The sequence below is a fragment of the Artemia sp. Qi Xiang Cuo genome, chromosome 6 (genome assembly GCF_049724085.1).
Source record: "Artemia sp. Qi Xiang Cuo chromosome 6, ASM4972408v1, whole genome shotgun sequence".
Lineage (NCBI taxonomy): Eukaryota > Metazoa > Arthropoda > Branchiopoda > Anostraca > Artemiidae > Artemia > Artemia sp. Qi Xiang Cuo.
Window position 1 is genome coordinate 69,817,283 of NC_142799.1, and position 18,610 is coordinate 69,835,892.

Genomic DNA, 18,610 nt, shown 5'->3' on the forward strand with positions numbered 1-18,610 from the left:
GGAGGTAGAAATTGTTTTATAATCCTCAGGAGGTTCTAGTCTTTTTTATGAGTCAAAAGCGATTGGATACCAGCCAACCGCAAGGGGTATTTTTCGGAGGGTGTTTTTTTTATCAGGAAAAGAGGGCATGTTTGATCCTACAAATAAAAAAAAATCAGGGAACCTAAGGTCAAACCTTAGGAAAATGTCAATAAAATGCCTAATACAATCAAAGAAATTTTTTTTTCCTTTATTATTTGTGAAAAGGAAATACCAGCAATATCTACAATGGCTGATGGTATCAGCCGTCACATCGTTCGGAAAATGTTTAGGAGTATCTTCAACTAAATCAAGAGGTACTTTGTGCATCCAGTTTTACAAGACGACATATCTGCAATGTGTCGAGCACATATGAGGGTATAAACCTGAGGTTATGAAGTTTAAACTTTCAGGACATGTTGAAGGAATGTTGAAAAAAAGGCTGGAGTGCAACAAGTCCCCCTCCCATACCCTTTTTAGCTGCAATCTCCTCTAAAACATCTGATCAAAATTGCACGGTGTTTCGGTTGCACGGTGGTTCAGTTACACAGTGGTTCCGTTGCACGGTGGCGCAATTGCACAGTGGTTCAGTTGCATGGTGGCTCAGTTGCACGGGGGTTCAGTTGCACGGGGGTTGAGTTGCACGGGGGTTCAGTTAAATAGGGTTGAGTTGCACGAGGGTTTAGTTAAATGGGGCTCAGTTGCCCGGTGGTTCAGTTACACGAGGGTTCAGTTGCACGGGGGTTCAGTTATACAGGGGCTCAGTTGCACGGTGGTTCAGTTACACGGTGGTTCAGTTACACGGTGGTTCAGTTTACAGGAGTTTATTTGCTTGTGGCTCAGTTACACGATGGTTCAGTTACACGCACACCTTGGGAGATGGCTTATTTAAATGAGAATTGAATATCTAACGTCTTTTTTCAGTAACAAAAGAGATCATGCCACAGCAAAAATATTTTCTGCCATTTTGTGCCACAAAACATCAATTTTTGGACAAAGAGGGTAAAAAAAAAGCTAATACGGTGGTTTTGAGCCCTCTATCTTAAAAAAAAATCACTTTTTTTTCATGGGTAGCATGCATCTTCTTACCTATTTCTATTTTTTTCTATGTCATGTTTAGAAGGCTACCAGGAACATCGCAGATGGATGTTTAATAGCCTGCTTAAAAGCTGAGCAATCTACGCGCCTCTTTGTGAGGTTTGTTTTGTATATTTAAATAAAGAGTGAAAACGGACAAAAATAATTTAAAAACAATGTTTCTTATAAAGAGCCAAGCTGAAACATAAAACGAATAAAAATATCTTGATTCTCAGATTATCTAAGATATATCTACAAAACTAGCTCAAGTAAACAGTTCTTTAACACGGTTGGCGTTTTTTTGATGATGCACAGTATCGCGTGGTTTTTTGGCGTTAAATTTGGCGGTTACAATATAACATGGTTTTTTGGCGGTCCACAATATTTCCAAGAGTTCAACAAGAGATTTTCACTGTTTTTTAAACACTAAAACACTGCTTCAATATGTCACTGAAACTTACGGAATGTTGACAAGCATTTTAAGATAACATTATTCAGCAGCATTCTTTCTAGAAAATTTATGTCTATGTTTTAATACTTGTTCTAATCCAATGTTCTTATTGTCAAAATGTTCTAATCCAATTGTTGAATATGTTCTAATATTCTAACCCAAAAGGCCAATTCTTTTTAAAGCCAGATTATTTTGTATGCTATAAGATTAGAATAAGGTATTTGATAGCTCCACGAACTTTTGCTAGACAATAAAATATGACAGCAGAAGGGGTGTATTTCAAATCAGATAGAATATGACACTTCCCTGGTTTTGCGAATTTGTTTTAAATAGGCTGAAAATAGGGTATCCAACAGCAATTGAGATGCTTTGACCCCTCTCCCTTGTTTTTTGGCATTTTTTATTTTTTTTTGGGGGGGGGGATTCAAAATACATTGTTAAAAGAAAATATATCTTAATTTTGAGATAATTCTTCAAATCAAACCAAGAAATTCCAATCCTACCTATGCTGCGAATTACAGCTGCGAATTACAAAAAATCAAAGATATCAAAGGCCTGACACCCCTCCATGGGTTTGAACAAAACAGCATCAACAGAGCTACGAAATCACTCGTTGATACACCCTGGTGAGTTCTTTCAACAACATTGAAAAGAACTGATAATATATATTTTGTTATAAACTTTATTTTGAACAATTAACTATGGATGAAATTACAAATTTATAAACACATATTTATCAACTTACGTTTACTAATAAACCTATATCATTAGTTTTTTAAGTGCTTCTTGTTTTACATTGGGACAGCTGCACACTCTATCCTCCACACCTGCGCAGCTCGAAGACAGTTGCACACCCTATAGACTCAATTTTATCTGTGCTAAAAATGAAGGTTTTGTTTCGATATTATCCATTCTTTAATTTTGGAATTAGATGTTGAATCTATCTTTGAAATACTAAAAATTGAATCTTCTTGACTCTGTACGAAGCATTTCACCCCAGCATGTACTAGAGAAATAGGAGAACTCTTCCCCTTAGGACTATTCGAGGAGGATTCAGTCCTAGTAACACAATTTTTTCATTAGACTCCCCTTCCATTACCCAGAAAATGGGTAGCTCCCTCTAGGTTTCTAGGTTGTATGCCCGTATTAATAAGCCAAAATCTATGACTTCATCCAGCCCTTGATTCTGACCATCGTTTACTGTTATCAATAGGCATTATTTTATCTAGCAAGATATAAAAATAATAAATTACATAAAATAGTAAGATATAAAATAAAAAAATATCTCAACAAAATAATATAATAAAATAATGATAGCAAGTGCTAGTATAATAATAAATAATAATGATAACAAATAATAATAATAAACTAAAATAACACATTAAAACAATTACAAAGTAATAATATAAAAAATAAATCACATGTACAATACTCGCAGATGTTCAACTTGATTCCGAAAGGTAAAAACAATTGAGATGGAAGGCTTGTGATAGCATTTTAATAAATGAAAATGCTATTAACAAATGACGCAAAAGAATTTTTTCAAATTCATACATCGTAGTATCATGTAATTTTAGACGCGTGGCAAAGGATAATGTTGATTTACTATTCTTTTAACATTTCGTCCAAATGATTGCACTAGCTATTTTTACATTTAGAAAAACATTTCCAAAATTAATTAGCAACTTGCTAAATTTCTCTCTCATCGCATGTCTGTTATACACAACACGGGCTTTTCAGAATCAAATCAGATTACCAGCAGGATGAGGTAGGTGACCTCCAAGGTATAGCAGCCTCTTTAAGTAAAGAATATTTATCAAAATATTATAGTATGCATGGGAGGGGCGCCGAATCACTGTCAATAATCTTACTAATAGTGGGCCTCAACTAAGGGTTGATGGCAGGTCAACTTCTTATTTTTGGATTGTCATATTCCTACATTTCTTCACTTGAATTAAAAGCTGCCTTTTAATCTAAATTAATTATTCGGAAGTTAAGGAGTTTTAAGCATTTTATTAGTTTCTTGGGAAGAAAAATTGCATTTACAAAGCTATGAGTAGGCGCTTCAAGTTTGAGACGCATATGCTGCAGCCTAAACGAGCCTATTGGGTAATCGGGTTTTGGGTGGGTGCGAATGATTACCTTTAACACGTTTTTCAATTTATTCCGGTTTAACAAACAATACTGGCACGCTATCTTTTATCTACATTATAAAATATAGACGGATCAAAAATAGCCTAATCTGCGACAATCCATTTTGGTCGGTGTTTTGGAGAAGAAGGCTTTTTTTAGAATGTAAAACCAGATATTCTAATGAGATTTAACAAAAACGAAGTGGATTATTTCTTTGCAATCTAGTGTGGAAATTTGTTAAATATAGCCCTACCCCTTGGATATTATTTCCATTATTTTATATTGAATTTAAAATAACTCCGTTTACACCAAGTTTGCCATCAATTACAGCTACTATTAGAATTTTTCTTTTCTTTTTTTCTCATATAATGCGAGTTATTACTTGTATGCGTGACAGGCATCTAGTTATTGACATTTGATACAATCATATCATTTTTTTTATAATTTTTCCTATTATCATTTGCCTATATTTATTTATCTGTGTGCCGCATGTTAACAATAATGTATATGTTCGTCTGGACACCCTTCCCCTCCCATCCTGAAAGCACCCTAATCAAAAATCTGTCCATTGCATAGATTTGTGCATTAAACAATTAGACTTGCTTCTTCTTTTTTGTTGCACTCGGGAACAGAAAGCCTTTTGGTTCGTGATGATAGAAAAAGACTGGTCTGGAGAGCTGAGCTCCCATCTACCAGATAAATCAGAAGATTATTTGTTGAAAATCCGTTTTTGACATCGTCATAAATTTTGTAAAATATTCCTATTATCAGGGGGAGGGGAAAAGGGTGCATCCAATTATAGCCCAAATCCACATTTTTTATAAAACATCTTTTCAAATAGTCCATGTTAACGAACCGTAAATAAGGAGCGACTCGGTCCAGCAGTAACCGAAACTCTAAAAACGAAATTGTGATAACAATAGATACATCAAAAGAAGTTGATTCAATGCTGATTTAATGCTTTGAAATATATAACAATTATTAAATTTGATTTATACCCATCAAAAGCTAGGAGCATGAAAAAGATTGCCTGATTTTAGAAATAGAGGGAAGCACCCCCAAAATGTCAATCAATCGTAATGAAAATCACACCCTCACATTAGAGAACCCTACTGTAGAGGTTTCAAGCTCCTATCTACAAGAATGTGGAATTTTATATTTTTTGTCAGAAGAAAAATCACATGTGTTTTTATTTTGTTCTTGTTTGTTTTTTTTCAGGGATGATCATATCAAATCAATAACCCAAGAATATCGGGAGAGGACTTATCTGAACGGAAATAAAAAAAACTCAAGTGCTCTTTTTGTAACCAAGAAGATTGGAGGGCGACTCAGCGATAACTCAGTGGTAACTCAGCGATACGAAAATGCGTTTCAAGTCCCACTTTCTAAGGCTATAATGAAAGAAAGGATAAGATTGCTAGGCCATGTTTTACAGATGAAGGATAACATTTTGCCAAAAATTCGGCCTTTAGACCATTCATCTGGGGCCAAAGGAAAAGCAGATAGTCCCCGATTGGGACTGAAAGGGGTCAAAAGGGAGGTAATAGCTACTATTTTCAACTACTACTGCTGTTGATGCTGTTGTTTGAAGCTGCCTTCCCATAGGTAAACCACGACACCAAGAATAAAGGTTTTCATGTTTAGAAAAAAAAAATATGGTTCTATTCCACTTCCTAAGGATATTATAAAAGAAAGCATGAGATGGCTAGGCCATATTTTACGGATAAAGGATAATATTTTGCCAAATATTAGGCCTTTAGACCATTCATCTGGGGCCAAAGGAAAAGCAGGTAGTCCCAGAATGAGCCTGGATTTGAAAATGGTTTGGGATAGAGCAGGGGTGTGTGCAGGTGTTTTAGCCTCAGATAGCCTGGTAGCGCTATGAGTTTATGTAGCACTATGACAATATTATTGAATGAATTATTTTAAACCTTACAAATATCTTTCTTTTTTTTTGCACTGTAAGTGAAATGTTTCGCCCAAAAAGGACTGGGATGCATATGCGAGCTCTTTTCGTCAGGACTGTCTGATGAGCAATATGTGGGTATTTCGACAAAAACTGAAAAAGAGGATCCTCAGTCCTACTAACACCTTCTTTTAACCATTTGAAACCCCCAGCTACCCCAGAAAAATTCCCTGACCTCTCTAGAGTTGCGGGTAGTATATCCGTAATAATGAGCTAACTTTACCATGACAGTCACCCTTTATTCTGACAAATTTGTGTTATTAAAATTAGATTCTTACCTTACAAAAGGACTCCGATCTCTGAAGTAGCTTAAATATGCATCGTCCTTATACATAAAGCGTAAATCATTTTTACATCCAACCAGTAAAATTGGCGTGTTTGGACAGAATTTTTTTATTTCTGGATACCACACAACCTTGCAGTTCCTTAGTGAATATGGATTGCCAATAGAAAAGCAGAGCAAAACAACGTCCGACCTGAAAGATATAAGATCTCATATTCTATTATTGGGGGGGGGTGATATAATTCAAGGCTATCAGAATCCATTTGCAGTACCATATAGAGACTTACAGCTTCGGTCTTCTTTATATATTAAGGTGATACTGAAGCTTAGAATTATTTCGCAAGCATCAGCGTCGGCTGAACGTCACAAAGACAAAGAACCCATTAGCAAATTTTCACAGGAGACTATCCATCATCAAGAGCAGTTGCGAATTTTTAGTTTGACTGTAAGTACCTTTATACGGAAACTACGTGAAGGTACCTTCGAGATCCCCCTCCACCATTCTCTACTAAAAAGTATTTAAATATTATTTAAAGGCAGGTCTGTGCTATACCTGTCTTAACATATATATATATATATATATATATATATATATATATATATATATATATATATATATATATATATATATATATATATATGTATATATATGTATATATATATATATATATATATATATATATATATATATATATATATATATATATATATATATATATATATATATATATATATATATATATATATATATATATATATATATATATATATATATATATATATATATATATATATATATATATATATATATATATATATGTCAGAATTGATATATTGATATATATATATATATATATATATATATATATATATATATATATATATATATATATATATATATATATATATATATATATATATATATATATATATATATATATATATATATATATATATATATATATATATATATATATATATATATATATATATATATATATATATATATATGTCAGAATTGATATATTGATATATATATATATATATATATATATATATATATATATATATATATATATATATATATATATATATATATATATATATATATATATATATATATATATATATAGTCAGACATTCAGATTTGATATATTTTCTTCTTTACTTAGATATATATTTATAGAGCCTTCCAAGCTTTAGATATGGGCCAAACGATAAGCCCGATTCGTAACTCCGAACGGGATAGCAAGAGGCTAGGAGAAAGGGATTGAAAGGAAGTAGGAATTTGATGCAAGGGACCAATGAGTCGAGTCCTGAAAAGAATGGAATAGAGAAGCTTGTGCAGCTGTGTTGACAATGTGGCTACGTGGTGCGATACGTTGTTAGTCGTACTAGTGATAGTATTTACAGGTGGAAAGTGAGTAGAGGTAGATACATGGAAACACCTTTCTGATCCTAAACTGAGCTACAGTTTCATTCACCAAACACAAAATTTTGCCAAGTTCATAAGAAGGTAGTGCACTTTATGGGGGAAAGGGTGGATATGAGTATTAGACAGCTTCCATAGTCCTATTTTGGAGCTGTATATCCATCCCTGAAAGTTTCATCACCTAACACAACAGCTTTCATAGTTCTAAAAAAGGTTCATTTTCTCCATTTTCAGCGTTTTTAATTTCTTATATCTTATTGGTCTAACTACTCAAGGAATTCAGGATGCGTCAGTAACAATAATGATAACTTATCCTTTCAATTTTTCCGGTTATCAAAGCGTAACCGGGGATAGTTGGGACATATATCTTGTAAAAATTCATAACTATTCTGAAATGAGAAAAACGACAAAAGACCAGACAGAGGATGATGGATAGATATCAGAGGAAATGGAAGGATTGAAGAAAGGAAAGGAATATATAATGCTTCCAAGTACTGGAAACCTAACATGAATTAATATGAATGGATAGAGGAATATTGGTCATCTAGAGGGCAAAGTTGGCAATGGGAATGTTTCCGGTCTCCAGAGACAGCAGTGGAAATGATGGATAAGAGATAAAATACTAGTCTACGACATTCTGTACCTAAAATCATAATGCACATAAAGTCCTTACGTTTTATGTTGTTTTTTTTTTTCGGAAATATGCAGTTTTTAAACAAGCATAGCATATTTGCACCCAAAGAACATGGTATTAATTTTTAAAGAATTAAATTAGATAATTTATTATATTAATATTAATAAATTACGTAAGAATTCATTAATTTTAGATGAATCCATTCACAGAGTCAGACTTTAAAATATATCGAGCTTTTACTAAGAGAATGGTCTAAACTTGCTTTAAAATAGAAAAAAAAATCCATTTTGCATGTTTCTGACGAATTTTCAATATATTTTCCAATCTAATAAAAATATAAAATACAAATCATTATATACATTTCCTAAATGACATTTACATTTGTTTTCAATTCCTATTTCGTAACAAAGTGTTACAATTATACTCTTATATAACTTTACTCATTCAATTATTGTTGTTTTTTACCCAGTTTAAAGCCAATTAATGGTAATGTTTGTCTTTTGCTACAGCAATCAGGAAAGTTACAATTTCTAGAGCTCATGATGATATAATTTTTTTGGTCATTTCCTGCTGACTTGTCAACCACGTTCCTTGTTTTCAAACTTGGTGCCCGCTAAGTGTTAAAACTGCACAACGGCATATAACGTCTGCACAACGTCTTTATCCTTAAAAAAATTGTTTCCACTAGAAACAATTATAATTTATCCTTTAAACAGGGTGTGTGTTTCCATTAGAACAATTTAAAGAATCAGATTTCATTATTACTGTCGTTGGTATTTTAGAGACTTTTATTTTCAATATTTACTGTGCTTTGCGCATCAAACAGTTCGTAATAACGAACTGTAAGTAAGGAGCAACCCGGCTCAATAATAACCGAAATCCTAAAAACGGTATCAATTTGATACCAATAGATACATCAAAAGAATCAGATTTTTATGCTGATTTCAAATATACAAGTGTCATCAAGTTTTGTCCGACACATCAAAAGTTACGGGCCTGAGAAAATTTGGCTGATTTTTGAAAAAAGGGGGAAACACCCCCTAAAGTTATAGAACCTTAATGAAAATCTCACTTTCGAATTCAGCATATCAAAAAACCCTACTGTACAGTTTTGGAGCTCCTATTTCCAAAAATATGGAATTTTGTATTTTTTGCCAGAAGAAAGATCACGGATGCGTGTTTATTTGTTTTTTGTTTCTTTTGTTGTTTTTTTTCCAGGAGTGATCGTATCGCCACAGTGGTCCTAGAATATCGTGGGAGGGCTCATTCGAAAGGAAATTAAAAGTTCTAGTGCCCTTTTTAAGTGACCAAAAAAATGGAAGGCAACTAGGCCCCCTCCAACGCTCATTTGTTCCCAAAGTAACCCCATCAAAATTTTGAGGTAGCCATTTTTTTCAGCATGGTCGAAAATATAATAACTATTTCTTTGATGATGACTTAATCCTCCGCAGTCCCCGGGGGGAGGGCTGAAAGTTATGAGCTATGCCCAATGTTAATATATAGTATTGGTTTTTAGCATGTATACTGACGTTTGCAGGAAGAATTTTTTCTGGAAGGGGAGGGGATCGGGGATTGCGTGGGTGGATATTTCCGCGAAGGAAGTTTTCATGGGGGAAGGAACATTGCTATGAAGGGAGTACCGGATTTCCCAGCATTATTTAACAAACGATCAGATATTAAATGAAAAAAAAAGTTTTTCAACTGAAAGTAAGGAGCAACATCAAAACTTAAAACGAAAAGAAATTATTACGTATATGATTGGGTAGGCCAAATATTTTTTAGTACTTTCATAAGAGCTATTTATTCTAATTAACGGCCTTTGTGACTAAGGGGTCATTTTTAAAGATTTGGAACAAAATTCGAACTTTAGCGTAAAGAGCAAGGTATTGACGAGGGACGACCCCCCTAATATAGTATTAAAAGTATATGAATATAGAAGTTCTTTATGTATGCTAATTCGTAAGTTACGTATATTTATTACTAATAAAAACGTTCGTAAATAAAATTAAACAACTTTCGAGAAAGCCATTTAACCAAATAAAAGTAAAATTAATATGCAAATTTTGTTGTTAATTATTTATCTACGGTGAGCCAAAATCAAAACCTGCATTAATTCAAAATGTTCAAAAATTAAATAAAAAAACAAGTTTTTTTCAACTGAAAGTAAGGAGCGACACTAAAACTTAAAACGAACAGAAATTATTCCGTATATGAAAGGAGCTGCCCCTCCTCAACGTCTCGCTCTTTACGCTAAAGTTTTTATTGTTTAAAAAAATAGAGTTGTGAGAAAGTCAAACTTTAGCGTAAAGAGCGAGACGTTGAGGAGGGGACAGCCCCTTTCATATACGGAATAATTTCAGTTTGTTTTAAGTTTTAATGTCGCTCTTTACTTTCAGTTAAAAAAAAACGTGTTTTTTTTAATTTCAGAACAGGATAGCCTAATTGGTTTTTCTAAAAATATGCTTTAGTAGGCAAGTCAATTAAATAATAATCTGAAGTATTTAATCTTGAATAATTTTGAATAATATCCATATTTGATGCATAGCTTAGACTTATGACAGTCCTCCCCAAAGATTGGTAACACAAACACCCTCCAAATAAATATTTTCAAAATGCGGGCCTAAAATAGTGGCGTCAAATTATGAAAATGAAGGGAAAGGGGGAATTTAATTTTCAAGTCCAGGAGTGCATTTTTGTAGATTTTTTTTTTTATGAAAATACAAAACAAGCTAATTTTCAATAAAAAATGCCAAAAAAGTATTTTTCAAAATCTAGGGGGGCCAATTCCTTTACCCCCATTTAACGAAACCGCCTACAATTGTACTTGGCAGCGTTTCCAATTTCTCCTTCATATAAAAAATATCAAGCACTCCGAGGGATTAGGCCTGTGTAAATCTCGATATCAGCCTCGGCAAAGAATAAGAGTAGCCTACCGTACTCGAAAGAAATTTTAGACTCAAGAGCCTTTCGGTAAAGCGTTTTTATACGAAATGAGAGTTTTTGTAATTCAATTTTTTGTAGGCTTTTTTTTTAACAAATCTAATGTGACATCGCAGGTGAAGAGTTTACCTAAAATTACGAAGGGTAAATATTCTAATCTCGCTGACTAGTCTGGTTACTTAACAATATATACAATCTCATGGCGTCATAAATTAGTAAAAAAAAAATTTGTCTCCTTTTATTTGTTTGTTTCCATGGTGTTAATTTCTTTGTTTTGGAAATAAATTGACAAACCAAATTTTAAAATGGCATCTAGATTTAATCTAATCCGTTCAAATGCCTGCAACACTCGGACCACATCCAGGAGTATTGTTTGGGGGACGTATTTTTTCAGGGGGAGGGTACAAAAAAAAATTTACAAAAAAAAACATAAAAAATTTTTTTATGCATTGTTGTTACGTTTCTACGGGTCGGACAAATAGTCCGGGGGGTACGGATACGGCCTTGTGCAATACATAAAAAAGCATACGCAAAAGAAACATACAAAAAACAAATTCAACCGGTCGAATATTTTAAGCTTTTTTCTGCTTTAGTGCAATTTGTTGTCAGGTTCGTTGGCGTTCGTTGGCGTTGACGTTCGTTGGCGTTGTCAGGTTCGTTGGCGTTCAGTTTCGTTGGCGTTAATAGAATTGTTTGAATTGAAAAAATAAAATTGTTTGAATTGTCTAAAACTATATAGCTTACTAAAATTAAATAACATGCTCGCATTCTTTTTCTTGAAAGTCAAAAGGTCACCCCCCCCCCGCAATTAATTAATTCAAATTAATTTCTATAATTAATTATAAGATACGACAGTATATATACGCTCAAAAGTGCAACTCTTAGATACAAAGAAAGCCCGTTTGTATGCCCACATATGCGAACTGTTGAACAAAGGGGTCTTATTCGCATATGGGAGAAAAAAAACCTGCCAATAAACCTACCTGCCAATATTCATACATGTCAATATAATTTGTTAAAAACTAAGTTGCTCGCTAAAATTAACAAGATTAGTTCTTATAATTTTTTCTTGTAAAATTTTAGTGTCCATTTAAATGCTCGAAACAGATTCGAGGGAAACCAGATGTCCATTTAAAACGCCAAATTCCCCTGCAGTCCCACACAGGATTGGATTAAATTTCAGGATAGCCTTTTTAGCCAGAACCATCAAATGGTCTAAAAAATCTGCTTCTAACTGATGCAGCAACATACAGCTGGCAACCCAAGGGGCGAGGACTAACTGTGTGAGTCTGAATAAAAAAAGGTAGAGTAGTAAACACAATTTTTAAAATCAGAGCCTGTGGGAGAGACACTTTTTAATATGAAATAAAAACCTTTGTAATATTTTATTAGTGTTATTCTAGCGACTCTCACGTGGTATTACAGGTGGAGAATTTTCCTAGAATTACGACGGATAAATGTCTAATCTTGTTTACTAATTTGGTAGTTTAAATAATATTTACCGTCCCTTATCATCATAAGAGAGAAAAAAAATCCGTGTTAGTGTTTCATGATTATATTCTCAGTAGGAAAAAAAATATACCAAGGACAGTGAAAATGTAACTGGATTGTTTGAATTGGTTAAAGGGAAATTGTACTTTCGCATTATCTGGGCCTCTCGGCTTAATCACTATAGAGAAGGCAATGATAAAACCCGTTTTTGACATGATAACCGCTGTAGACTAGGCATTGATAGCGTGGTTTACATTGCGAATAAGATATTAAACTGTGTTTTTTTGGATTTTAGATGGGAGAAAAAGGTACCTAGGTTAGGTTACGTATTTAGTATATGCAATGCTTTACGTATTTAGTATATGCAGAGCTTTACCACCACCACACCCCCCCCACCCCGTAATGTGCAAATATATAGCCCAAATTTGTTTCTAAGCTATTATATATTCATCCTATTTCATTTTATTTCATTAGCATTAACCAAACTTGACTTTTTAGAGAGGGCCCGGATAATGCGAAAGTACCAGGGAAACATACACAGGCAAATATATCTTTACTAATTAGAAGAACTGGGCTCAATTTTTAATGAAAAAGGTCTCTACAAGGAGTTATGCAGTATTTGGTAATAACGGGGTCAAATTAAGAAAGAAAATGAACGAAACGTGTAAAAACCACAGAAAGCATAAGCGAAAAACATATGGCAGTAAACAGCTTAAGAATGTGAAGCTTTTCTGTGAAGGTAAAGTTGCCTTGGGAAACAAGACTGTTAATGTTTAAATTTTAGTGGATGAAAAGCGTTGTCAATACTAAATTAGTTTTGCCTATTTATTTCCATGGTTCAACATGACAACACTGATGAAAATGTGGTACCGCCTTAAAAATGTATTGATGTTGATACAACCAAAGGAAAAATCTTCGAAAACCTTTTCAGGTATGAACAGGCATAAAATGGGTCCAGGGGGTAAAAATATTTCTATTTTGATGTCCTTGGTGCTTTAGACTGATTTCCAGATCTTCTTATTCTTTTTTTCCGTCCAGGTAACTACCATAAAGAAAAACATAAACACACAAAAGTAAAGATACCATAGAAAAAGTAGATATGAAGCCAAATGCCGCACTCAAAACTTGTTTTACGCAGTTTAGCAGAAATGGGATTAAAACCATGATTTATAGATTAAACAGGATTTAGTGCAAAAATGAGCTTCAAGGTAAATAGCTCTCAAGGTATTTAGTTAATTATCTTACACTTAACAAAGCTATTTGAGATCAGCAAGGGTGAGATCAATGCGTGTTGAGATTTTTCTGTCACTCAACCAGAGTCGACTCCCGCACTTTTTAACTTTATTTGACCAAATGAGAATATATAATAAATAAATAAATAAAATAAAATTTATGTGTAGACTGGAGATATGACTACAAAAAATAAGGGGAGAAAGCTTTGTCAAAATAAAGCACAGATTGGAATCCTTCCCTCCCCCAATATGAACTCCCTATACTGTCATCAGCAAATTTGTGATTAACCTAAAACTTGAAAAGCCCAGCAATGTTGTTTATTACTTTTCTGATAAAAAAATGAAGCAATTTGATGAATTAAATGTTTTGCTCTATTTTTTGTGCGTTTCAGAGGCAAGAATTAAATAAATAATATTATATTATTACTAAAGTGACGGATTTATCAAATGGGCTCCCTGACAAGCTTTTGCTTTGGGAAGGAAGTTTTCCCCTTATTTTTCTTTTCTTTTCTTTTTTGTATGCCCATTACTGAATAAAAAATAAAGAATTGAATAAAACACACATTCGTGTAAAAACTTACAAGCTCCAAGCTCCCTAACAACCTTTTGCTTGGGGAAGGATGAGTTTTTTTTTATCTTATTTTGTCTACCATTAATTAAGTAAGAATTGAATAAAACACAAATACATGTCATCTTTGCCTGGGTGGTCATTGGCAATGGAGAAAATACAATATGTAGACGAAAAAAGTAAATTTGCCAATAAAAAGGATAAAAATCAGAAGAATATGATACTACGTGCTAAACAAGCAAGACCGTAAAGACCGTATCCAGGGGGAGGGGATTTAAATTGTTTGAGCCCCCCCCTGAAATATTTGTCCGGCCCGTAAAAACGTAACAAAATGCATATAAATAAATTTGTGATGTATCTCTTCAAGTTTTTTGTAAAAAAAACGGCATCCCTCCCCCGAAAAAAACCCTGGACACCGCCCTGTAACCAAGGCATGCAACTTTAGCCAGTAATCTCAGATTACTGGTATTCAGAATTCTGTAATCTCAGAAACTTCCGAAAAAAAGAATGATTTTACAATTTAAATAGAATTTCGTGGCTTTTCATGGAGCAATCACGTTCTGAGATCAAATCGGCTATAAATGTGGATCTTTCATCTGTGGTTTGTTTTTCTTCAATAATTTTGTTCCTCCTATACAGGTTACTACCAGTGACATCAATTCACAGAAAATTTTCAAAATCTCTGGGGCGCGGGCACTGCCCCCCCCCCCCAAACTGACACCACTGGTTACTACTTTGAAAGGTTAGTTTTTTTTTCTTTTGCACTGAGGATGGGTTGGCGGAAAGCTTTACCGAAATAGATACTGAAAATAGATACTGGCTGAAAATTGTCCCCGTTTGGTGTTGTCTTTTCTTAATTTTTCTTTTTTGTTCTTCGTCTTTTGTCATATGTTTTCGAAGGAGATTTTTTCTTTCAAATTAACCAGGGTGTCCCCCTTGAGAGGACCATAGAATCATTCTACATGTTTCCACCAATTTCGATTAGCTAAGAAACTATCATGGGCGTAGGCAGCGTCTTGGGTAGAGGGGGGCAGCCGCTTCGGGGAGGGAGGGGGGAGGGGTCTTACTAATACTTCCCGAGGTCCTTTGAATATAGGTCTTTAAAAACTAGTCATTCTATATTTCGCTAAAACTCGGCCTTTAACATTTTCCACGTTCTACTTTTCGTGCAACAGTATTAATATAAGAGACCCACTATCCAACTTCCAATTTCCAGAAAACATAAAGACCACAAAAGCGATTTGACACAAATCACACTATGGTTAGATAACAGCTTCTTCTAAGAATTCAATTCAAAAGTTTACAGTTGGGCAAAATTAAATATCAAAATTGCTATAGGGGAGACTGGCCCACGTTTAGCCAAAGCAAACAGTTTCAAACAGTTTGTGGTAACGAACTGTAAGTAAGGAGCGACCCAGCTCAATGGTAACCGAAACTCTAAAAAACGGAATTTTGATACCAATAGATACATCAAAAGAATCAGATTTTAATTCTGATTTCAAATATATAAGTTTCATCAAGTTTAATTTTACTCATCAAAAGCTACGAACCTGAGAAAATTCGGCTCATTTTCGAAAAAAGGGAGTAAGACCCCCTAAAAGCTATAGAACCTTAATGAAATTCACACAATCATATTCAGCGTATCAGATAACCCTCCTGCAGAGGTTTTAAGCGCCTATCTACAAAAATGTGGAATTTTGCATTTTTTGCCAGAAGAAAGATCACGGATGTGTGTTTATTTATATTTTTTTTTTTTCCCTAGGGGTAGACGTCTTGACCCAGTGGTGCTAGAATATTATAGGAGGGCTCAATCGAACAGAAATTGAAAGTTCTAGTTCACCTTTTTATAGATCAAAAAAAATGGGGAGCACCAAGGCTCCAGCTAATGCTCATGGTTTTCTCAATCACCCAATTAAAATTTTGAGATTGCTAGTGTGTTTAACATAGTCAAAAACCTAATAAATATGTCTTTTACGATGACTTACTCCCCCACAGTTCCCAGGGGAAGGGCTGCAAGATATGAACTTTGCCTATTGCTTACATATTGTATTGGTTATTGGGAAGTATACAGACATTTTCAGGAAGAATTTTTTTCTGGTGGGGGGGGGAGGGGGGCTGGAGAAGGGGGTTACTCTGGAGAATCTTTCCGTGGAGGATGTTTCTTTGGGGTAAGGGACATTTCTATGAAGGGGGCGCCGGATTTCCAAGCATTATTTATAAAACGATCAGAAATTAAATTAAAAAAAATCAACTGAAAGTAAGAAACAACATCAAAACTTAAAATGAAGACAAATTATTACGTATATGAGGGTGTTATACCCCAAGTCAATACCTCGCTCTTTACGCTACAGTTTTTTTTTTTAGTGCTTTCAAAAGAGCTATCTATTCTAATTAAACGGCCTTTGTGATTCAGGGGTTTATTAATAAAATATTTTTTTAACTTTTAACGTAAAGTGCGTGTTATTTAATATGGGGAGAACCCCATCATATACGTAATAACATATACGTAATAAAAAAAAAACAATAAAAAAAAAACAAGCGATGCGGCTCAATAGTAATCGAAACTTTAAGAAACGGAACTTTGATGTCAATAAATTTATAAAAAGAATGGTCTTATAATGCTGATTATAAATATATGAATTTTATTAAGTTTAGTATTACTCATCAAAGGCTACGAGCCTCAGAAAACTCACCTGATTTTTTAAAGAGGGGGAAACATCCCCTAAAAGTGAAAAATTTTTAATGAAAATCACACCGTCAGATTCAGCGTATCAGAAAACCCTATAACATACGTTTCAAGCTCATATCTGTAAAAATCTGCAACTTTGTATTTTTTGCCAGAAGAAAAATATACGAATATAGAAGTTCGTTACGTAAGTTAATTTGTAAATTACGTCAGAACCAAATTTAGAGACAGCCATTTAGCTAAAGAAAAGTAAAATTTTTATGCAAATTTTGTTTACTTATTCAATGACGGCGAGCCAAAATAAAAGCTGCATTAACTAAAAAACGATCAGAAATTAAATAAAAAATACAAGTTTTTTTAACTGAAAATAAGGAGCGACATTAAAACTTAAAATGAACAGAAACTATTCCATATATGAAAGGGGCTGTCCCCTCCTCAGCACCTCGCTCTTAACGCTAAAGTTTGCCTTTGTCTCACAACTTTATTTTTTAAAACAATAAAAAACTTTAGCGTAAAGTGCGAGGCGTTGAAGAGGGGGCAGCCCCTTTCATATACGGAATAATTTCTGTTCGTTTTAAGTTTTAATGTCGCTCCTTACTTTCAGTTTAAAAAACTTGTTTTTTTTATTTAATCAATATAAGAATCTATGGGGCTTCTGGTGGATTATAAGAGCTCTGACAGATGGCAGTGTATGTTTTTAAAATGACCTTAATTAATACTTTTACCAAAAATATCAGATTTGATATTTAAGGTGATTAACTCTAGAATTTTGTTCAATTTTGTCTGAAAGCCTAACTACGAATACTAGAAAACTCGCGTTGTAAACTCACGTTATATTCTCTAATTACTTGCCTGTTTTTGGCAGCTTCCGAGGCGTGCCATCTTCACCTGTTTGCTGTTAGTATTTTTTTCATCCTGTGGGATAGCGAACTCCCATGTTCAGCCAAAATACCTGGGGTAAATTCAGCATGCCGTACCAAGGTGTCCAAAAGTGGGCTATGCTTGTAAGAGCGGTGTAAACGGCATATTTAAAGGTTGAAGGCAAGCTTAAAACACAAAACTGTGTTAATGCTGGCGTTGTTTAATCCTGTCAGAACAGTAGGTGAACTGAAGTTCCATTTTTTCCTGTTAAATTTCATTCAAGATAAAATGCTTAAAAGTAAAACAGAAGAGAAAAGAAAGAAAGGTGGCTATTATCCGGAAGAAAATAAAATAGTAGTTATTTCTGTCTTATTCTACAAGAAGTCAGTTGGATTCTATAGAAGTGCCATGGCTGTCCCAAGAGGAACGCTGCAAGACTACATAAAAAAAAGTTGAGAAGCTGAATATCCCTCTAAAAAGTCTGGACCTAAATTTCCATACACCCTGTTACAAAACATGTTAAATATTTACAGAAGAGCAAGAAAAAGGACTAACAACCTGGTGGAATACGATAGCTCAAATGCTTTCGACTGTATTCCCCTAGAAGTGTGTAAATTTGCATATACTCATGCCATTTATTCAGAGTATAAAAGTACCGGATAACGAAACTGCAAAGGCAATGGAGACAGTGGAGGAATTACAGGTAAAGATTGGTGCCATGGTTTTATGGATTGCCTTAAAACTCTATCAGTAAAAACGCCAGAAAGTACAAGCCTATTTCGGACAACTGCTTTCAACCGTCAAAGTGTAGGAGCTTTCTTTAACCACCTGGAGCGAG

The 18,610-nt window shown here is 33.9% G+C and overlaps 1 protein-coding gene across 3 annotated transcripts in view; it reads right to left on the reverse strand.

Moving 5' to 3' along the window:
* Positions 1–18,610, reverse strand: part of RhoBTB (Rho-related BTB domain containing) — a 182,699-nt gene that overhangs the window by 112,468 nt on the left and 51,621 nt on the right. For all 3 annotated transcript variants that reach the window (XM_089091189.1, XM_089091190.1, XM_089091191.1), the window contains exon 4: positions 5,924–6,121. In XM_089091189.1, coding sequence (XP_088947315.1) covers positions 5,924–6,121 — 198 coding nt within the window. The remainder of the gene's footprint in view (positions 1–5,923; positions 6,122–18,610) is intronic.